General features: G+C 34.0%; 3 protein-coding genes across 3 annotated transcripts; all 3 read right to left on the reverse strand.

Moving 5' to 3' along the window:
* Nucleotides 1-26: 26 nt before the first annotated feature.
* LOC133304673 (uncharacterized) lies at nt 27-1,414 on the reverse strand (the record flags this gene model as incomplete). Its single annotated transcript, XM_061504726.1, has 3 exons — nt 1,018-1,414; nt 344-881; nt 27-238 (listed from the first exon to the last, which is right to left on the reverse strand). Coding segments are annotated over exons 1-3 (1,147 nt in total), but the record flags the coding sequence as incomplete, so codon positions are not given.
* A 9,530-nt stretch (nt 1,415-10,944) lies between these two features.
* Nucleotides 10,945-11,962, reverse strand: LOC133304669 (LOB domain-containing protein 15-like). The gene is made up of 3 exons (XM_061504723.1): nt 11,904-11,962; nt 11,452-11,701; nt 10,945-11,322 (listed from the first exon to the last, which is right to left on the reverse strand). Exons 1-3 carry the CDS (start codon nt 11,915-11,917, stop codon nt 10,945-10,947), a joined length of 642 nt encoding a protein of 213 aa, XP_061360707.1. The 5' UTR covers nt 11,918-11,962.
* A 1,553-nt stretch (nt 11,963-13,515) lies between these two features.
* On the reverse strand, nt 13,516-22,392 carry LOC133304670 (uncharacterized). The gene is made up of 2 exons (XM_061504724.1): nt 21,655-22,392; nt 13,516-13,630 (listed from the first exon to the last, which is right to left on the reverse strand). Exon 1 carries the CDS (start codon nt 22,225-22,227, stop codon nt 21,664-21,666), a length of 564 nt encoding a protein of 187 aa, XP_061360708.1. The 5' UTR covers nt 22,228-22,392; the 3' UTR covers nt 13,516-13,630; nt 21,655-21,663.
* Nucleotides 22,393-24,368: the final 1,976 nt, after the last annotated feature.

The raw sequence follows: 24,368 nt of genomic DNA on the forward strand, positions 1-24,368 counted from the left end.
GTACTCTCCATAAGTTAGATGCCTACCTTCTGGATATTTTTTATTTGCATCCATCCAAGACTCAAAAATTGACAGTCTAGACTCCGCCCTTGTCTTTACATCATACAACGAATCATTATCACTGAAAATAATGTTCTTTTCATTAGGCAAGTGAAATGGCAATCTCTGAACAGGGGGATATCTCGAATGAATGTCAAATCCAAATATTCTCCAAGCTGCTTCACATGCGGAGACATACCTATCATAAATAAATAAATCGGTGAACATTTAAGTTAATAATTTCTCAAAAAAATTGTGCCAATTTTGTCGGAAAGCAAAACACAATGGAGATTATTTTTAGTACCTGCAGTCATAAAACATTTTTATTTCATCATCGTCCGAATGATTTATGGCAGCTGTCACTATGTCATTCCCTTTGTGGATGTATTTAAAAAGATATTTAATGGCACTTCTCTGGCAAGTATATTCAACGTTGATATGAGCCTGGTACTTTAAAAGAAGGTGTGCATTATAGGGCACAACATAACGATTATCAAGTTCAACACCATTTTTGTTCACAACTCTCCCATCATTTCTTCTCTTATAATGAGGAAATCCATCATCGTCAATCAAAGTATGGGAGCAGAAGTTTTTTGGAAATTTTTTTGAACACCGTCCGTCCTTCATGCAAGGAGATTTGTAATTTTCATGACCACATGGACCATGTATCATATAACTCGTGACAGCCATAAACAGCGTAGGATTCGTTTCCTTGTCAGGTATCTCCGCTGAAATCAATTTATCAATATCAAGAGCACTTTCAGCTTTGCTTGAAGGGTTCAAGAATTGAAGAATATGAGCATGAGGTAGTCCGCGCTTTTGGAATTCGATTGTACAAACATCTGTTACATTCAAAGAATATAACATAAGTAATAATAAGAATACAACAACGTTATAGAAAGATTCAATGCATGACGTAAATTTTTTTTGTATAAAATCCAGTTAACAAAAAGAGTATCAAGTTTATAATATACTTACATGCAATGACTTTGCCAAGAATATTTTCCTTTTTTAAATCATGTAGCAACTGGTCCAATTTGAACTTGAAGACTCTGCATAGAATATTAGGCCGATCTTCAGGGTTCAGCTGTTTGGCCCTAACAAATCGTATAATTTCTGGCCACTTAGGATTGCAGGTAATTGTTATAAAAAGATGAGGATATCCAGCCCAACGGCAAATTGCGAAAGCATCTTTACAATTTTCAGCCATATATCTAGGTCCGCCTGTGAATGAAGAAGGTATAATGATACGTTTTCCAGTGCTCAGTGCTGCATCTTCACCGCTATCTAATGAATGTTTTATATTTTTGTACAACTCAGCTCTCAGATGACTCTGGTTATATCGAATGAAATTAAGCCATTCAAACTCAATCATAGTGTATGCATCAACCAGAAATTATTGGAAAAGTTTCCTTGATCGATGTAGAATTTCTGATTCTCCAGATCGCATCTGAAGTCTAAACGAAAAAAATTCATTCATGCTGATCATGGCTCTTGCATTTTTCCTACCACTGGATACAGTACGCTGGACATCATCACGATAACCGTCTTCACCATATGGAAATAACAATGGATACTGCAAGCCAAGATATAATGGATGCTTCACATCGATGCGCTGCAATACTCTATCTTGTGTTTCAATAATGATATCCCTATCGCCCATAGCACTGTCTATATCTCCAACAATCAAAGCTGCCACTTCGGATGCTGTCGGAAGATTATAAACTCTTCCATCACTACCACGCCTTCGAATAAGCCCCAACTTTACACCATTAAAGTCATCTTCCTTATAACGGTCTCTAGCATACCTGAAAGACTGAGCTATACTGTTGTGCTTATCGAACATCTCCTTCAATAATCGGATAATTTCAGGATCAAGCATATCTTCAGTACTGGTGGAACTGCAAATTTAATAAATAAAAAAATTGTCATTCATATTAGTCAACATAAAAAGATACTCCACATATGAAACATGAGAATTGGGTAAAAAAAATATATACCTTAGACAACCAAGTCTGTTGTCCACTTCATGCTCAGTGTCGTAAATATAAAGTTGAGCAAATTTTGGAGATTGACTATCAGCAGGCAGAAGACTGCCAATTAAATGATGAACTCTCCCCCCAACTCTAAAACAGTAAGGGCCAGAACCTTGATTTACCGATCCATCCACTTTTGCTCCAAAGGAGGTGAAGGAAAAAATCATATTGTACGCTCTAATATTTCGCAAAAAATGGCGGCTCGTCATATTGGAATTAGCATGCAATTGAAGCAATGTATCTGGAGCAATTTTTAACAAAGGAAGTTGAACTTTTCCATTGACACAGCACAATCCAAATTGCGGCATACTTGGGTTACGATCCCTCTTAGTTCTTTCTGCATACCATATTTGTGCTCCACAATGCTCGCAAACAAAAGTAGGATCCCCTGCGTCCCAATAATCTAAACATATACAAATATTTTTAGATTGAAATAAGCTTGGTTGTCAGACAGGAAGTTTTTTATTTGTAACGGCAAATATATAATTTGAAATTATAATTAAGACCTCCATTGATATAAAATGTGTTTCGCACATTGAAATTGTTTATATAAATATCTATAATAGAAAGAAAAAATGATTGGAAAAAAAAGACATGTGAACACAATTTTTTTTCATGTATTAGATGAACCAAATGAGCACCGTTTTCACCATAAATAGTAGACTATAAAAAAAATACTTTGTAAAAAACAAAAAAAAACTACATTGGCACATTCGAATCATCTATATCCATAATTGTAACACAAAGGATAACGAATGGAAAACTAAAAAAAGAGAGGCCAACAGGAACAAAGAGTTGTGATTCAATATTTGAAAATTGAAAATTGAAAATTAATATAAAGACCTTGATGGATAGAGGTAATAGTTGGCACACTGGAGTCATTGACATCAGTATCTGTAACACAAAGCAAAAATGTAACAAAAATAACAAAAGACATTTTTAATATAAAAATATTTTTAACTGCGTATTAAATCGGATTTGTGCTCACCATATTGAGTATAAGTTGCAGACAAATGTTCTCCAAGATGATCTGTAAAAAATAAAAAAAAATGGCACATTGGAATCATCCATATCCATATATATAACACAACAGGAAAACGTAATAAAAAAAACTAAAAAGAGAGCCCATCACGAACAAAGAGTTGTGATTTAATATCTGAAAATTTAAAATCGATAGAAAGAGAGCCCATCATGTTCTCTTATTCATTGTTATCAGTATCTGTAACACAAAGCAAGAGGTAACGAAAATAATAAAAGACATTCTAATATAAATAAATTTATTCCCAGCGCATTTAATTAAGCAAATGCGCACCAGTATAAGTCGTAAACAACTGTTCTTGAATATGCTATGTAAAAAATCGGTGAGTATAACATTTATCATTCAGACATTTAATTTGCAATTAAACAATAGAAAATTGGAAATAATAAATTTAGAGAATAAACAACGCTCAAAATAATTAATTTACTATTATTTTTTTCCAGTTACCATTCGTATAGAAGCATTCGTGCTTGCATTTTAAAAATCCAATACAAACAGTGACAGGTGTTTAAACTCACTTTGTTGATCCAAATCAGCTGAAGTCGTACTTGTACCGTTATCATATGGGGAACTACATTGTATGTCACAGATAAAAAAAAAGGCTTTAATGAATTTATATGACGTCAACGAAGGAGGTGCATGTAAAAATATTTAATTACAACATAGTGTTCCCAAAAAAGTATTCACAGGTATAATGATACCGTGATATATAGTTTTCATCACTGAACGCAGTAACGGTTGAAAGCACTGAATTCTCACTGTTCACATCAATCCCTATATGAAAAAGTCCAATGCGGAATAAATAATATAGTCGAAATAATGGTAAGTGAAAAAATAGTTAATACATTACATATATTATCCTCTTATAATTCATGGTTGTAGTAAAATCAATCAAAGACGAATTACCTGTCAAGTCAAGCATCTTTGGTATATTGTTTATCTTGACATATTGCTTAGAAGTCTTCTTTTGGAACATGATACCTTTCCGCCTTGATCTAGCATTTTTGCTTTCTAAGAAAAAATAAAATAAAATAAAAACTTAACGGCAACCAATATAAATTTTACATTTTATTTCACAAAATTAAAATAACGTGTGTTGTAGAAAATGGTAGCTTATTGAAAAGATTACCTTGTGTGGGATGAGAATGAAGACAGTCTCTAGCAATTGAGGAAGAAATATTGGATATCGAATGGTTTGTGTTTGCGTAAATACTGATTAGTTGGAAAAAAATATTATACAACATATGAAGCAGTTAAAAAAACTGCTCAATATGAAATTTAAACAATCAAACAGCAGATGTCAATTACCTGCTAACGCATGAGGGAGTCAATGGAGATAGATTTTCTACACAATACCAAAAATGTAAATGAGGTGCCAACATTATAATGCCAACTTTCCTAAGGATAGTGATCTAAATAAAGTTATCAGTTGAATAAGAGAAGGAAATCTAATCGCAAGCTAGTGCTGATATAATAATAAAACTCATATGTTGTTGTACAACCATTAGAATATGAGAATGTATTTACAAAAGAAAATAGTGTACAAAAAAAATAAATAGACATTGAAGTTAATTTCTTTTCACCTACTGTTAGTTATATCATCAAGAGAGCACCTGTTGCAGCTAAACTCATTCCGTTTACTGGTCATTTGAGAAATGCTGTATGTTTAAAAAAGATTAATAAATCAAGGATTGTTAGTCATTGTTGAATGAGATAACCCAAGCAATAATCTTACATGGCACTGGTGGAGGCAGAAAATGGAGTAAGATTTTCTACAGAAAAATTGAAAAAGTCAATTAGATAAGAACACAAATAATCGAAGTTCATTGAGGAAAGCCTTCGCACGCACCATTCAAAGGAAACGATTCCACAACGTTTGGCTGGTAGGAATTAGATATTATTTTATTATAATCACAACCACGTGGCATGCTATGCGCAGTACCAACTGGGAACAATACAAAACCGAAAAAATAATAAATCAAACTTCCAATAGTATAACGTTGCTAAAGCTGTCAAATTGGTATAAAAGAGTAACAAACCGTTTGTAATATTATGCAGTCGTTGTCTGTTGGAGCTTATATCATTCTGAATATTGCTCACCTTTGAAAGTCTACATGTTTTAAATATGGGGCAATAACAAAATCCACTAAAGAAGTTCCGCAGTTAAATTTAAAAAATCAACAAACCATGAATGACATAAATGACGAAATAAAATTACCTGCCATCGGTAGAGGGAGAAAACCCCAAAAGTTGTTCTACACAGCAATGAGTAAAATTAATGAGTAAAATTATTTAGTTGTGAAAATGAGAATTGATTGTCTGTTGCAGTCAACCTAGATGATTCACTCAGACCTCTGTTTCTTCTTTTCCTTGAAGGAGTATGGAATTCTGATTTGTATTTGCTCATTTTGATATTGTCTCCGTAGCAGTTTGGTCTTCAAATGATATGGTTTTTTGGTTTTTTAGCTCGATACCTTGCTGCAAGAAATGCAGTTTTTTAGCTCGATACGTTCAGGAAAAGAAATGCCAGAAATGCGTTGGGATTCAGTAGTTATAAAAATGTGAAGTTTTTGAATTAAACTGAATAAAGATTTAAAAAACAAAGATAACGACAAAAGAGTGATTCAGTAGTTATAAATGAGATTTTCATGGAATAAAACAGTCATTTGTTTTAATAACAAAACACTCATACCTGATTCCACTGAATCAAGAGGTTAATAAAAGATTACCATTGATTTAAAGTAACAAATCCTGTCCATTGAAAGTATAATTTTTTTTTGTATTTATTATATTCACCGATTTACCATTAAAGGAAACTTTTTTAAAATTTGTAGTGTGAACACAATGGTGAAATTGAACCACAGTGCGACACGTCAGCAAGGTTTCCACAGAATGGAATTCCTTTATAATATAAGATATATAAACATTTCTCCGGCAACTTGAGATAAGTTTATCTTCGGTCACCCCAAAACTACATCGTTTTATTTATTTATTTTCTTATATTAATTGATTCAGCTTTAAATGGTTATGATTCCCTTTTTCTCTCTCTTCCTTCATTACCATTGATCCATCATTTTACAGTTATGATTTATTAGGCGGAGATAAAATTATCTCCGACAGCTTGAGAAACGATAAGCCCTATATATATATATATATATATATATATATATATATATATATATATATATATATAACATGCATATAATAATAGGGAGTTACTAATCTCATGTTACTTGAGATAGTACTCTCATGTTGGTGAGATTAGGGGTGTTAACGGGCCGACCGAGCCGAGCTTTGGTCTTAAAAGGATAAGTCTGTGTTTAAATGTGTCAGTCTGCCCAAGACGGTTACCTGTTATAAATATTATTATCGGTTTGTGACCTGACTTATTTACAAAAAGTAAAAGTCTGGTTTAGCCTGTTAGCCTGTTTAAAAGGATGTGTGTCATTTAAAAGGATGTAAAGTTTTGTCATTTTAAGAGAGAGAAAGAGATAGATAAAGGAGGAGAGACAGTTGACAAAAAAAAAATAAAGGTGTGGGTCCCACCTCTTTGTGAGAGTGAAATGACATAAGTTGTGTCATTTAAAAGGATAAACAATTTTCCCTTAAAAAAAATAAAGGGAAAACTTAAAAAAAAAAACCTATGAGTTTTTTCAATTATCACTTACCCCCTCACAAAATTTTTGAATCATGTACACTCTTATTTAAATTTTTTTTATCACTTATCCCCCCTGATTTAAAGTTTCTTTATCATTTACTCCCCTCACTTAGAGGGGTAAATGATAAAAAACTTTAAATCAGGGGGGTAAATGATTCAAAATTTGGGGAGGGGGTAAATGATTATAAGGAAAGTTATAGGGGGTTTTTGAAGTTTTTCCAAAATTAAAATAACAAAAATTTATCCAAACAGAATATACAATCAACAACACTAGTAATTTCATAAATATCATAAATTCAATATATATCCAAACAGTATAATATAGAACAAAATCGTTCAAAAAATCTATTTAACCAATAAAATGGGATGAAATGGTGTGAGGAGAAAGAGAGGCTATTACAAGTAGTATAAAAAAGATAAAATAAAAATAAAAAATAATATAATAGGCCAGCCTGAGAGGCCCTAAGGCCGAGCTTTTGAATTGGAGCCTGAGGCCTTTTTATTAAACGAGCTTTTATACAAGTTCAAACATGATGTCAACAATCAATTTTAGACATGTAAGCTCAGGCCTTCACGAGCCGAGCCAAAGGCCCCTGGCTCGTTTAGCACCCCTAGGAGAGATATATATGTGAGGTCCATAATTTAAAAAAAAAAAAAAAAATTGACACAAAATTTGATGAATGTATAATATAAGATGAGTTCATTTTTTCTGCAGTTATTACATATAAGTTATCTGCAGTAAGCCCAATACGGCGTCATTTTGGGACAAAAATCTTGGTATTTTTGTAATTTTAATTTATTTCAGGATTATTATAATCTTTATAATTATAATTTTCTAATCTTTCAATTCCAAAACGACATCGTTTTGAAAGTAAATGCAGATAACTTATCTGTATTAACTGCAGAATTTTTTTTCTGATGTAAGATAGCTGCTATCTTCAATGATATGAGACAAATATTTCTCATAATAATATGTCATAAATACATAATGCTTTATATAATTTTATATAAAAATATCAAAACCTGATACCCAATCGGGAGATGTTTCAGCTTATATTCCCACTAATGTAATTTCTATTACAGAAAATCATTTTTACCGGTTATTAATTGCGTCACTACTAAATCAACGATTTCCGTCCCTTTTGTGATTTATGTGTCCAAGCTAAAGGACCTTAACAGAAATTAGACAAGGATAAATGAATATGGGTTTCGGCATGTTTGGATGGCTTTTTTTTAAATGCTGTTTTAAAAAAAAAAAAAAAAAACACTTTTTGTTTTTAGTTTATTTGAATATCTATTTTTAAAAAAAGCATAAATCATAAAAAAATTAAAAATTTACTTTTTTCAGAAGTTAAAAATTTTAGCTTCTAGAAAAAACAGAAGTCAAAAATCAAATATTTTTTTCAAAAATTAAATGTTTTTATAAAAATATAAATAGTTTTAATTTTTGTAAAAAATACTCCTAAAATAACAAAAAGATAAAAATTATTTTTTTGAAAAGGCCAAATATACGGGCTCTTATTTCGGTTATGTTATAGGAATATACATTGCATTTCTTGTACAAACAGAAAAAAGAAAGAGAAAGTGAAATAAAGTGAGAGAAATAAAAATTTGTGGACTCTACACTTTTTTTGTTTGTGCAGAAAATGTATTGTGCATTCCTATATCATAATAGATATAAAACCGAATGAATATATTAACAACAATGTTATTTGCACATTATTTTCGTCTCATTACATCATTCTTAAATCATTTTTTTTTCAAAAATATTAATTCATGGGTCAAAAATAATAAAATTGAACTTTAATATTTTTAAATATACTTCTATTTATTTAGTCATTTAAGTTTGATCACAGAAAAATGGTACAACTATGTAAGTTTTATCGCATTTATATTTAATTCAAACAATAAAAGGGAGGTATTATCATATTAGGATTCATAAGTTTAATATTTTTTTAAAGTATTCTTACCTAAAAAAATAATAGGATCCATTGCCAAAAAAAGAAAAAGAAAATAATAAGATTCAAATCTAGTGTTTATACTATATATGAACTTACAAGTCAAGGTCACTCCGCAGTTGATAAAATAAATATATTATTTTTTAGGAAAAAAATTAAATATAATTACTTTAATAAATAATTACGAATACATAATGCTATAAACGAATTTATAATCTATTGTAGTCATTTTCGTCAAATTTAGTCAAAACATATTTTGTCCAACTTAGCCGAAATACCAAGGGAAATAACTTTTCTAATATTATTATCTCCATTTTAGGCTGGTTAAGAAAAATAAAAACGACAAAAGGCTTCTGACATGGGATTCGACTAACAGGACGCGTGTTACTGTAAGCCGTTGGACGGTTGGAGAGCTTCTAACCGAGTCACATTGGGGAAGATTGGCTCAACCACATCAAGGTGGTGCATTAATAAGTGGCGGAGCCAACAAAAATAATGGGCTAGCTCAAAAATTTTTAATTAGTATCAATTATTAAATTTTATCTCTTCAACTTAGTCATTGATATTTATCGATATTTAAAACATGACTAACTTTTAAAAATTAGTTAGGGCCAAGACCTAGCTGGCAGTGACACTAATAAAGTCACAGGGCGAGATGCAACAAAATCAAACATGTTTCAAATTTAGATGAGACTAGTTTTGTCTAGTTTGTGCGAAATTTCCTTGGATCTTTCTTTTATTTAGACAAAACTTCCATGATTACTTTGTCTAATTCGTACCAAATTGAGTGCAATAAATCTGTAAATTGATTTAAAATAATTATGTATTTATAATTCATTATTAAAATAATAATAAATCAATTATTTTGCCTTATTTTTTAAGTCCTTATATCATGTTGGCAATTGCAACAAGTGTTTGAGTGAGATCCAACCATGCATGCTTTGCGAATAGCTTGAATCTCGAAGTCCCCTCTATGGCTCTATCACATGCGTTTATAAGTTCGAGAACTCGGGAATAAATGATACAGTAAAATCTTATTAAACCTATCATCAACTCAGCTTGGAAATAAGTCAGTTGGTGATAAGTAGCTGAGTGACCTTATTAAAATAATATATTTATTTTTGAAAAGAATTTAAAGTCTTAATCTTGAAACTCGTCTCGAATCGGACTAGTCGTAAATTGATGAACTTATTAAAAAATTTTAAAATAAAAAATAAAAAATTAAGCCAGGTAAGAAATTTAAATAGATTATATTAAATTGTATGCTTAATTTTCACTTGTATATAAAAAAAAAAAAAAAAAAAACCTGGAAATATTCAAATATCAAATACAGTTTCACTCCTTCGGTCTCATCGGTTTCCGAGGCACAGAAGATAGAAAAAAAAAAAATTGTCTCTTTTGAAGAGGTGAAAGTCTCTTTTTGATTATATATAATATATATTGCTTATAGAACGTCTAAGACTTCCCATACCCCATTTTGGCTGAAATCCTCGGACCAAGGAAACCTATTCTTGGGAAATTAAATAGCTGGCAATATAGGTGACCATCCAACAAATACGTTACACATATGACATATCTACTCTCACCCACAGATTAATGTCTATGAGTATAAGCTATATATCTTCCTTCCTTTCTATTTCTATATGTTTTCAACTTTTCAAATCATCCCGTGTCTTTGCTGATGTCCTCTAAAAAGCATAACCCAAGCATCATAAGCTTAATTCAGACTCAACACGTTGAAGATCACAAACATACCTTTTGTCTCCCGCAACATTAGACAGCAACTCCGATGCCTCTGTGGCACGGATTAACATTTTTAAGTATCATGAGATGATCATAGTCACCAACCAGAGATTGCACGTGCAAATTTAATACCGTTACCAATAATACATAGTGATTCCCTCCTCCCAACCTTCCATAAAATATAAAACAAATTTTGTTTTTTATTCTTCATAAAACGAATAAGATAGAATTGGCATAACGTGTCTACCTCATCTGTACTTGAGAGTAAATGCAGTTAATCACATGATCAAGGAGCTGCAATCTCCAATATGATAGTGGCTTTTCAGCATGAAAGGAGTAGAAGAAACTAACATTTAACCAACCATATATATATGGGGAAAAAAATTGGGCATCAATCATGTAAAATTAACAAAAAAGAAGCATACATCCTTGAGAGAAATAAATGGAATTATTAATGTTTAGTTAGCAAATTTAACCAAAATAGGAAATATTATCATTTGAAAATATGCTATAATTGGTATGAACCGTCTGTTGGGTGTAAACGGAAGAAGAGGAAGAAGTTGTAGGAAGAGGAAGTGTTGGTGGTGTTGGAGGTGGAGGAGCAGATATAGATACAGCCTCTGAGGAAGGTAGCATGATCACATGAGAGGAGGGTATCATGTTAGCTTCCCTGAGTTTGTATTTAAGTATTTCTTCCCTTACGGTATTAACTTCAGCTAGTAAAGATTGAACTTGTTGTTGCAAAGAAGAAATTGCACCCATGCATCCATAAACTGGGTCTCTTAGCCTTACATTTGCCTCATAAACTAGACTATTTGCAGCTTCGGCTCTCTGACCCTCGGGCACCTCCTAAAACACACAATCATAGCACAAATGATTACTTTTCTCGTCCATGAAAGTTATCCTTGTTTTGCAATCGAGTCAAATGCATATAAATACGATATTATTAATTATATGTGTATATATCTATATATATACCATCAGCATCTTTGAGACATTGCTGGCACCAAAGACTTTGTGGACAGAAGCAAACTTCTGGGGCTCGTGGGGAGAGAAATATGGAGAAAAGGGGCATTCTTGTGCACATCTTCGTCTCAATAGCTTACATGCAGCACAAGGGGTAGTGGTGTTTAGCGTTCCTGGAGAGCTCAACATGTGTCTTCTTCCCTTTTGAGATGAATCATCTCCTTCCCTCTTTATCTTCTTGCCTATCTCATCAAATCTCTCCCTATATATAGTGTAAGCATGAAAATTAAGCAATAAATTATCTAATTTTATTTTTTGGTATAAAAACTCTATTTGAACTTTGATCAGCATACATTATTCGTTAAAGAATTGAGTTGAAAGCTTTAGAGCATCTACTGTTGTTTGACAAATTAAGAGTAAAAAATGATGAAAGAAGTTCTAGGGAGAGAGATTTTCTGGCTTACCTTTCTCTGGACATTGAGGCATGATCTCTGAATATGAAGTAGGACTAATCAATGGAGAGAATATACAGAGAGGTGATGGAGAATCTAAAACGGTAGTGGAAAGAAAATGTGGGTAGAAAATTAGTGTTCTTAAAAGGCAAGGTACTCAAGGACAAACCAGTACTCCAACTATATTTAATTTCGAAGAAATAGAAAATAATGCTATATTATATAGAGAGATTGAAAGAAAGAATGACAAAGGGAAAAGTAGTGTGTTTAATGGACTTGTTTGAATTGAATCTCTCTGGTAAGGATTTCAGGAATTATGATAAACTACAACGAAGGTTGCAGAATTGTGAGAAGTTCATGTAGAAATTAAGAGATGGAGAGAGAGAGAGAGAGAGAGAGAGAGAGAGAGAGAGAGAGAGGAGAGTATATTTATGTTGTATAAATGGCAGCTCTATGAATGCTTGCTCACGTGTGAGTTCTTAAATATGTTTGATGTTCTTAATCAACTCTCTGATTCCGTTACTGCCGTGCATATGGTTCTTGCTTCTTATTAAGGCAGGTCTTTCAAATTGGCAGCCCTTTCATATTTATATATCATATTATCAAGAAATTGAGTATGCTTATGTGTCTAGTCAAATTCAAAAGACTGATCTTAATTAACATTGTATATCACAGTAATAGGGAAAGTTTGGACACCTTTCAAGATAAGTTGTTAATCTTTAGCAGAAAATGACTTTTGTTATGTGATGAATATCTGAGGGACAGAGGAATCATTGATTTGAGACGTCTCACCCAAACTTTCATATGAGAAAAACCATTTGACATTTAAGAATATGGGTAAAATGTCATGGTTACTGATTTCAACAACTCTAATTTCAATTTTTTTTTTGGTATCAACTCTAATTTTAATTTTAATTCCTTGCAAAGGACTAAGAAACAATTAACTTCTTAACTGTATCCATTTATCCTTCACAAAAATGACATTATTTTCCCTTATAGCACGGCCTAGCTTAGTATGAAGAAATTAAACAAATGATCGCCCTTCAATTGCATGTGTATAATGTAAAATGTAGAAGCATTGTAGCTTGAGATAATGTGTGATGGAAAAATCTAGTTAGTCCACCTAGCAGTAACTTTGATAATGTACATTATCACAATAAGGAACCTTAATTAGGTTATGGATGGATTAATGCAACTATTTTATGGAATGAATATTATGGATTACAAATGACATTTTTTTTTTTCTTTTTTGGGGCTAGGAGTGTTGTGTGTCAAAGTGGGTGGTGAAAGAGAGGGAAGAGGAACAGAGAAGGAGTGTATTTGGAGGGTTACTGTGATATTAAACTGCTTAAAAGGGAATGCTTAGACTCTAAGGGAGTGGCACCATCGGTTCTTATTTGACCCGTATTTTGAGGCTTATAACTCGCCCGGTTTTCCTCTCATTCCCAACCTTCCCAATACTTCAAATCCCATAACCCCCCACCTTCACGTTGGCCAATTTGTGTACAGAGGATCTATCTACTTTTATTATTAATTGAACTAAATATCAACCCTTTAACAAATAATCATTTCCAAATTTTTTTGAATACCACAAACATTCGTTTCAAAATACAAATCTTAAAAGGGTCAACAGAATACTGGCCATAAGACTTATTATATGTGTCCTTAATTACTTCCAGCTGCTACTGTCACTATCAAGAACTTGCGTCTCTGCTTGCTGATGGCTTTCCATTACTGCCCTGCTTTTTAATTTGAGCACTGTTAAAAATTGGATTTCATAATAAGAACTTTGATTCAATTTCTAAAATCATTTTTCTTTCTCTTCCAGCTGCAATCATTTTTATTGGTTAGAATTATATTTGGATTTTTCAAATGTAAAATACTTTATGGATATATAATAGTTGATGCAAGTGCTGTGTTTGAAGAAAATTATGAGCGTAACTTGAGTTCAGTTGAAGGATACGCGCTCAACAATTGTACATATTTCTTCACAATGATTAATCATTAAAATTAGACTATAGTTTTAAATGAAGTTACTGGATTTAAATGTATCATAATAACATATTAACGGTCATTTGAATTGTTAATAGTAAATATATATCCCCAATGAGAGTTGGTTCACCAAATCAAGCTTCTACCCATGACAACTGCTTAACTTAGGTTTGGAATCAAGAATCTCTTATCGATAACTGTAAATTCGCTTAGCGTTAGTGATTTTTTTATTTTTTTTTTGTAATAACGTTAGTGATTTAGTCTGTTCTTGGAACGAGAAAAAGTCTCTTCTCGTCTAAAACTTTCTCTTCAACTAAAAATAAAAATAAAAAACAGATTTACAACATATCCCCTTAATGCCCAAGTTGCCCAAATTTTCCTCTCACAGTTCAACTATCCACAACTTGTCAAAAGAAGCTTAATTTAATGCGTTAGTATGAAATTTTTTTAGCTTAAGCTAACAAAATCTAAGCTCAATTTTTTTTTTAATTTGTTTAGCCTAATTTAGCTAGCCCACAACGGACCTAGCTGAAATCGCATTATTTTAATTTTTAGTTTTTTATTTAATAAATTGAAGCCTAACTAATAAATGAACTAAATTTTTAAATTTCTATAATTTAAATTATTTAAATATTACATTTTTTTCTAAAAGAAAAGAAAAGAATTGGTAGGCCAGTTACACCCTGCATTGGACTGGACTATGTTAATAAAATGTTTAACATAAATATATTGGATCTAATTTACTCCTAACCATAAATGACCCAAAAGGGCCTAGTTGTAATGGGCCGAATCAAAAGTTTTTTACACTGAGTCCTTTCCCAGTTTCCCTACTGAATATTGGAGAGATGAAATTTTGCAATGTTATTTCAAATTTATATTTAAAATAATTAAATATTATCAATGTGATAATAGTACATAGCTCTTATGACATGAATGGAATGTTAAGGGTAAGACCCAACAGAGACGCAAGAAAATGAAAAGAAGAATTTTCAATGTGTTTATTCAGAAAAAATGAATGATCTTTTTGTTACAAGGAAACCCTTATACTAATCCTCTTCTAACTTCCCACGTGCCTTCCCTTACAATGGACACATAGATCCAACTAACTAACTAACTGCCACCTCACTAGCCAATACCTAGCCTTTTACTATTATACCCCCACTATGACACTGATATACACAAGTGTACAATTAAACATCTACTACAAAGTCCTTAACCCACATAGGGGCTGCTCTACTTTTGCCCGTAACAATACCCATGTCTACCAATTCAACCTTGTCCTCAAGGTTCAGCTGGGGATAGTGCAGCTTGAGTTCCTCTTCATCCTCCCAAGAAGAATCTTCTGGCAAGGAATGAGACCATTGAACCAACCATTGCGTACCAGATTTATGTTTATCAGATACCGTCCGAGACATTAAAACAGCTACTGGCTCTTGGACAGGAGAATTGCCATGGCTAAATTCAGATACAGTTGGAACTAAATCAGGATGGTGTCCCTTAAAAGGTTTCAAGACCGACACATGAAAAGAAGAATGTATCCTACACCCCTCTGGAAGTTGCAGCTGGTAAGCGACTGGGCTCAATACTTTAATAATGGGAAAGGGGCCAAAGTACCTTTTGGCTAGCTTCTAATTTGATCGCCTTGCAACTGTCAATTGCCTATAAGGTTGGAGTTTCACCAACACCAAATCACCCACTGCCAGGGATATATCTGTTCTATGTTTATCTGCCTGGATTTTCATGCGATTTTGAGCTCCTTGCAAGTGATGTTTAAGTTGAACAAGTAGCTCATTGCAATGGACTAAGGCTGTATCAACTGCTTCAACCTTGACTGATCCTCTAAGATAATAAGGAATCATCTGAGGCAATTTCCCATACAAAGCCTGAAAAGGACTCATATCAATTGAAGAATGGTGAGTTGTATTATAATGCAATTCAGCCCAACTCAAAAAGGAGGACCACTTGTGATTCTCATCAGAACAGAAAGCTCTAAGATATTGCTCTAAATATCTGTTAGTCACTTCAGTTTGCCCATCAGATTGAGGGTGGTAAGCTGTACTTGTGTGCAACTTAGTCCCACTCATCTTAAACAACAATGTCCAAAAATGACTGAGGAATACACTATCCCTATCTGAAACAATAGACTTTGGATATCCATGCAATTTCACCACCATGTCACAGAACGAGGATGCTACTTTGGCTGCTGTATAAGGATTGGCCAAAGCTCCAAAGTGTGCATACTTTGAGAGGCGATCAACCACTACAAGGATGACTGAAAACCCACGAGATAAAGGCAGACCAGTTATGAAATCCATGGTAAGATCTTCAAACACCCCAACTGGAATGGGCAAAGGTTGCAGCAAGCCAAAAGGAGGAGTGGTTGCTGTTTTCACCATTTGGCAGATGAGGCAATTCCCAATGAATGCAGTTACCTCCCTTCGCATATGATACCAAAAAAAAGATGCTGACAGTCTGAGTAATGTGCGGGTCACACCAGCATTCCCCCCAATTGGAGAAGCATGTGCTTCACTAATCAAAATTTGCTTTAAATCAGATTTGGAACTTAACAGCAAACGATCATTGTAATACAGAATTCCAGCTTTTGCTGAAATTTTGGGATCAACAAACTCCCCACTTCTCAACTTGTTATGAAAGGCAATCAGCTCTGGATCAGAAGCATTTTCCCCCTTTATTTGCTCAATGATATCAAATTTAACTTCTGAAATCAATGTCATAACAGTACCTGCTCTCTCTTCCTCATACATTCTAGATAAGGAGTCAGCTACAACATTGGAACTACCAGGCTTATATTCAATGACAAAATCATATCCCATCAATTTACAAGCATACCTTTGTTGTTCCAAAGTCTGAACTGTTTGGGAAAGTAATTCCTTCAAGCTCCTATGGTCAGTCTTGATAACAAACTTGGAACCAAGCAAGTAATGCCTCCACTTTTTCACTGCTTCAGTTACAGCAAAGAGTTCCCTGACATATGTTGAAGCCAACTGCATCAGAGGTCCCAATTTCTTGCTAAAAAAAGATATGGGCCTATTGTTTTGTAATAAAACAGCTCCAATGCCAATTGAAGAGGCATCAGTCTCCACCACAAAAGGAAGAGAAAAATCAGGTAGGATAAGGACAGGGGTTGAAGTCATGGTTTCTTTGAGTAATTGAAAAGCTCTATCTGCCTCCTCAGTCCACTTGAAGGACTCACTTTTCAGCAATTCCGTTAGAGGGGCTGCCAATGTGGCATAGTGACAGATAAATCTTCGATAGTAGCCCGTAAGTCCAATGAATCCTCTTAACTGTTTCACATTCTTTGGTTTGGGCCAATCCATCATAGCACTAATCTTCTTAGGATCTGCCTTGACTCCATCTCCTGAAACAAGGTGCCCCAAATAATCAATTTCTAGCAAAGCAAATCCACATTTATTAAGTTTAACCTTAAACTGGTTCTGCTGCAAACACTCCAAAGCCATCTGCAAGTGAAGCAAGTGTTCCTCAAAAGAGACACTATAGATCAATATGTCATCGAAAAATACTATGATAAATCGTCTCAAATAAGGTCTAAACATCTGGTTCATTGCAGATTGGAATGTAGAAGGAGCATTGGTTAAGCCAAATGGCATCACCAAAAACTCATAATGGCCATCATGAGTTCTAAAGGTTGTCTTGGAAGTGTCTTGAGGCTGCAACCTTATTTGATGATAGCCACTCCTTAAATCCAACTTGGAGAACACACTAGCCCCCTTCAATTCATCAAGGAGCTCATCAATAGTAGGAATTGGAAAACGATCCCTTATTGTTATTTTGTTTAGAGCTCTATAATCAATGCACATTCTCCATGAATTGTCATGCTTCTTTACAAGTAACACTGGCGAGGAGTAAGGACTTTTACTGACCTTAATGAATCCAGAAACCAACAGATCTGCCACCTGTTTCTCAATTTCGGATTTTTGGTGATGGGCATACCTATACGGTCTTACATTAACTGGTGTTGACCCTTCTGTCAAATGGATAGCATGATCATATTCTCTAGAGGGAGGTAGACCCTGAGGTATTGTGAAAACCTCTTGATAGTGGATCAATATGTCCCACACAGCTGAAGGAACTGTATCTTGCACAGCTAACAGTTCTGCTATGGCATTGTTTGGATTAGCACCCACGACAGTGTTAGTTGCAGGTACCAATGTAGACAACACAAAACATTCAGCAATTGAATCCTCTCATTTTCCTCCTTGCCCCTTCAATAGGATTCTCTGACTATTCCAATTGAATTCCATAGACAAATCACTATAATCATGAATAACTCTTCCAAAGAACTCAACCACATGATGCCCAAAATAATTCCCAACCCAGTCAAATCAATGATCCATAAATCGACAACAAATTCATGCCCTTGAATGTTCAACACCACAGCTGGGCATTTTCTGTCACAAACTAAAAAGTCTCCATTCCCCAAAAACACTCGCATTTTAGGTATTTTAACCATAGGCAAACCCAAACTAATAGCCAAGTCTTTCTGCACAAAGTTATGTGAGCTACCAGAATCAATGAGAATAGGAACTAACCGTCCATTCAACCGAATTCGAAACTGTAATGCTCTTGGATTCTGGTCACTGGACATGGAATGAAGTGCTGCATCCATGTGATGTAATTCTGACTCCCTAGACTCCTGTTGAAGCTGCTCTGGTTGCCAAACTATGTTTTCCTCAGTTTCCTCCACCTCTTCCTCCGAATTCCCCACCATAAACAACATTCTCCCTTTACAAACATGCTTGGAATTCCACTTCTCATCGCACGTATAACACAACCCCAAATCCCTTCTCTTTTGCAGATAGTCATTAGTCACTCTCCTACTAGATGCTGGAGGAGGTAAGGCCAAAACACTCGGTTTATGGGGTGGCAGATTAGATGGTAGAGCTGGTAAACTGGATTTGTTGTGGGAAACCCATGGAGTATTGGAATTAAGTGGTTCAGCAGAAAGTGGTTTAGAAAAAAATTTCTTGTTAACAGAAGACAGAGACACACGAAGTTCTGTGTAGTGGGCTTCATATGTCAAGGCTAATTGCATTGCTTGATGCAATGAAGTGGGTGTATGTAATTGGATGGCTCTCCGCAAATCAGCATGTAATCCAGACACAAAGAAGCTCATCAAAACTTCATCAGAGAATTCAGTTACCTGATTAATCAATGCTTCAAAACGTCTGATGTAATCATCAAGAGCTCCCTCTTGAGTTAATTTCGATAACACACCTCTGAGATCAGTGTATCTGGTCCCACCAAAACGTTGCTTAACTGCAACCTTGAAATGCTCCCATGTTTGGATTGTGTTCCCACTAAACAACCATTGAAACCATGGTGCCGCCATTCCTTCCATCTTCATACCTGCCAATCGAACTTTAAGAGGCTCTGGAATCTGGTGCAACCCAAAGTACAGCTCCGTTCTGAAAATCCAACTAACTGGATCCCTTCCATCAAATGAAGGCAATTCCATTTTAACAGATCGCATGACATTACGCGAATCATTAGGGTCGAATCGAAATTGATTCTGCCTTGGAGATTCAATGTTTCCGCCAACTGGATTGGGTCTTGTACCCCCTATATCACCGAGACGATTCTCGATTCCTACCATCGCAGCATGGATTTGTTGAAGCTGATTGGTGACAGTGACAAACTGTGTCTGATGATCCACATATTGCTGTTGCATGTCGACCAAACTGCGATCAACACGCGCCTGAAAGGAACCCAATTCCTCCGCTAGTTCCTGAAGTCTCATCTTCAACCAACGTGAGATCACAATATGAAAGCACCAATGTTAAGGGTAAGACCCAACAGAGACGCAAGAAAATGAAAAGAAGAATTTTCAATGTGTTTATTCAGAAAAAATGAATGATCTTTTTGTTACAAGAGACCCCTTATACTAATCCTCTTCTAACTTCCCACGTGCATTTCCTTACAATGGACACATAGATCCAACTAACTAACTAACTGCCACCTCACTAGCCAATACCTAGCCTTTTACTATTATAACCCCACTATGACACTGATATACACAAGTGTACAATTAAACATCTACTACAAAGTCCTTAACCCACGTAGGGGCTCCTCTACTTCTTTTGCCCGTAACACACAACTCCTTTTCAGGTATGTAATGCTTATGTAATCAAAATAAATGATTAAATATTAGTCTTTGTGTTTACTACCATAACCTCATTTATCTCAATTATCAAATGTGCTTATATATATATGCTGATATGCTTGAAAAACAGCCATTCATTTGAGATCAAAGAAAACGTATTCTTATATAAAAGTTGTTTATTTGGAGATTGAAACTTTAAGCTTTAAAGCACTCAATTGACAGAATTGTAAACTAAGGACGAGATTAATGACAATATTATCAAACTTTGTAAGAACAAACTTTGATTATGGACTATTAAGACGGGGGGAAACAAAACGTAGTTTGTACATGTAGAACACAGAAACGACATGAGACGTGTGCAGGACGTTGATGCAATTCTGGTCTCGCTCATCATAGGCAAATGGTGGAGCCAGAAAATTTTATAAAGGAAGAGGTAAAATTATAAGTGTAATATTTCTGATAAATTATAATTATCTATATGACCAAAAGAATAAAGATGATACTCACAATTAAAGATTTGTATGAAGTTTAATGAAACGATCCCTATCTATATAATAAAAAAAATCACAGCTAAAGCAATATATAAATTTGTAGGGGATCCCGGTCTACCGCTATTATAGGCTATGGATGTGAAATGAAGCCAATGCCAGCAGTTATAAGATAATAAAGCAAAACCAAATGATAACAACTGGCAGGTCCCAGCGTGTGCTTGTGTCGAGGAGGAAGGAAGCGAGTCATTAATTTGAAACCACAGAACCGATTTAAAATCTCATTACTATTATATTTGCTACCATGCATCAGAATAAATTTTTAATACTACTACTGTACCAAAGATAGATTCAGTACATCTCATCAATGAAAATATTATATGTCAGCTAATGTATTTATTTTTCTGTCAAATTTTTTCTCTCTACTCTAATGTATACTGCTCTCATTGATGAGATGTACTGAATCTAGGTACAGCAGTAGTAGCAAAAATTTATTCCATGCATCAAGATCACATTAATTTGAGTACTAAATCTTTTGTTTCTCGAATGTATTTGAAATGAGAAAACCTGACCACTGTCAGTCCCTACTGTCTACTCTGCTATTTCCATTATGAAGCCTTGCTTCATTTCTATGCCCAATCCTCTTCTTTGGTAATAGATGATGTGCAAACCTAGCTTCCCCTGCACATATATTGATATACTCTTCTCTTTTCTTTTATCTTTTTCTTGTTTTCCAAAGCAGGAATGCCAACTAGTATTGGGGGCTTTCAAGTTTGTGCATATATATATACTTTAATGTTTTACAGTAGTACCTTTCCTACAAGTTTGTAAAAATGTTTCTTTTTAACCGTCTTGAATCTCAATCCTCAGTAATAATATCGAGAAAGTCTTTTCAAATAATATCTAGATGTGATAAAATTGCATAACTACGAGATACAATTATAGTACATAATACTAAAGTGGGCATGGTAAAAAAAAGGTTTCTAACTTAAAGCATATACATTGTTAATCTTGATCATGAGATACGAAATCAATATGTCTGACGCATTTAAACCCACACAATCACCAACTAAACAACTAAATTTTCAAAGATTTTCTACAAGATGTAAACCGTGTAGAAAATTAATCTCTAAAAAGTTACCTTCATAAATTAGACTGCTCCATGGCTTTCAATGGCATTCTTCATGTTCTTAGAAGGATAGCGGCCTCTAAATCCGTTTGAAGCTTTATGTTCCAAAAGAATGCCAGGAACTGTTGAGCTTGAGAAAGAGAGACTTCTTTGATCTTTGTCTTTCATGGAATATGAGTACGATGGATATACCACTGACCATGATGATGATGAAGATGTGGAAAATGACGGAGATGATGATGGTGATACATGAGTCTTCCTCGAGCATGCAAACCTTGGCAAAAAACATGAAAACATATTGGCTTTTGAGTTTCTTCTCTTGTTATTGTACTTGGAATTGGAATAATATGAAGGTGGGGGTGTAAGTGGAGGCAGAGAGGTCTCAGACAAAGGGTGCTTGGGGGTTCCTGGTTGTGCCTCCCATATGAAAGGAACTGCAACTGATGTTTCTCCATAATATAAGACCCTTGAAGAAGAATTGGCCACGGAGGTCTCCTTAGCCAATAGCCTGGAGAAGAATCTATCATCCTGCTTTATTCTGAAGGACTTTTCAACTGAGAAATCATTGGCACCATTACTGAGCATTTTAATTTGAAATTGAAAAAAGCCTATGATTTTTAAACTATGGTCTAAAATATGCTCAAGTGACTACTCTTCTGTTTGCTGTCTAGACCTGAGCTTTGTTTTAAGGATTCCCGTACTTGAGACTCATAATAGTTAAAACATATAAATATTTTAAAGGGTGCATGTTCTTCTATATTACTACAGTGTTGGTTTCTTGATATGGGAATCAATTCAAACATAGATTTAATGAAAGAAAGGGGTAGTTAGTTCAAAATTTAATGATAGGGATTGTATTGAAGCGCACCAATTTATTTGTGGCGATATTGAATGCCTGGTATATAGTTGATAATTAAACTATAAATTAAATTGAATGGGTATGACGGGTAGCTGCCCAATTTATTTTTGGAAGAATCTGGACCATTGATTAAGAGAATGACGTGCTAGTTTAATGGCGGTTCCTTTATAAATCAATATTGTTGAAAAACAGTTGAGGGAAAAAAGGAATCTGGTTACGGGTGAGCACTGTAGTAAATGAAAACATGCCGTGGTCCATGATTCAAAGAATGGAAAGGAGAAACATGGACATATACATAGTGCATAATTTCTTTCTTGTGAGAGTCTAAACGGAGTCTATATTTACTTATCCCTCTGATTATCATCTACCACTAATCTAATATCAATTCATTCTTGGAGAACAATTAAAGTAGCACCGACAGGGCTAGTGCGAAGGTCTTAAAAGTCTATTCTCTCATCTTGGTTAAATAACAAGCTTTGCATGCTCGAGTAATCAAATGACATCAAGTACACGTACGATTCATCACTGCCACGTGAATTATCATCCGGTTGGTAATGTTTATCTCCTTCTAATCCAAATATAAAAAGGAAAATGCATCGATCATGTAACAGGAAAATAAAAAAAAAAATTGGAGAGAGCAAAAACAGTATATGGGATCTACAAATTGTCTGTGCAGGAAATTTTTTATTTTCCTATTACATGACCATGGATTCCCCATATAAAAAAAAAATAAACCCATTTAATTATATGTTGCTACGTGGTGGTAGTTGAAAGGCTTGCATTTTGCACCATGACTTCCTTCTACCCAATTTTATGTGTAGCGCATGAGCTTGGATATTGGATGCTAAACAATTCATCCTCATTAAATAGCAGGAAGAAACAAATGAATACATTACCTACTCAGACATCACGGATAGAGACATTTCACACAGGACAACACAATGAAGGGTATTATAATTTACAAGCATTTAAATGTCGTATATTGGATGAGCTGTATGATCAGAAAAAGTTCTCTGCTTTTTCATTGGGAAGTTGTTGCTATAGATTGATAACGTCAATTTCATCCTTAATACACGTTTTGCATGGTTTTGAGTTCACAGATGTGATGTTTGATCCGTCCCACACCAGCTTGCTTTAATGGAATTCAATTTAAGATAATGTAATTTTGCACTAAACGAAAAATCTTACTAATTAGATATGCTGTGGTGTGTGTCTGTGTGAGAGAATAAATATACAATGGCCCACTGCATGCTCGAAAGAGGCTTGGTACGCGCATTATGTAAAGTTATTTTTTACTTTTACGGACAAAGTATGGTTAGAGAGAAAAAATATAAAATTACTTTTGATGGAGATAAGGTAAAGGTTGATCACTTAGTTACTTTTGACTTTGGAAGAGACATGATTGACAGAAGAAAATTAGGCGAGATTTTCAGCTTTATTATCTCATATTCTCATTGTTAAAAAAAAAAAATTATATAACATTTTCTAAGTATTTTTCTTATTTTATGTGGAGAGAAATGTACTTTCCAATTGATTTTAATAATTCTCTCTTTGCATATTAAGAAAAATTATAATTTCTTTCGCAGTATAAATTATTTTATTTTCACCTGTGGTTGTCCTTATCTCAATGTTCCATTTCTAATTTTTCTCAACTCGTATTATAGTATTTCCCTGTATTTAATTTTCAAGGTATTACTGTTTATGGTCCTTATCTCTTTGCACTGATCAAACCAACAGCCTCAACAGCCGTGCCCTGCAAAAAGAATTTGATGCAAATACATTAAATGGTGAAATAATAAAATATTAAACGACGACAAGTATTAATTATGTATGTATGTATTAGGATTTAAAAGTTTTGTTTCCTAAA

This window comes from Gastrolobium bilobum, unplaced genomic scaffold, assembly GCF_033153095.1.
Source record: "Gastrolobium bilobum isolate Gb01-03AN ecotype WA unplaced genomic scaffold, APGP_CSIRO_Gbil_v1 utg2366, whole genome shotgun sequence".
Taxonomy (NCBI): domain Eukaryota; kingdom Viridiplantae; phylum Streptophyta; class Magnoliopsida; order Fabales; family Fabaceae; genus Gastrolobium; species Gastrolobium bilobum.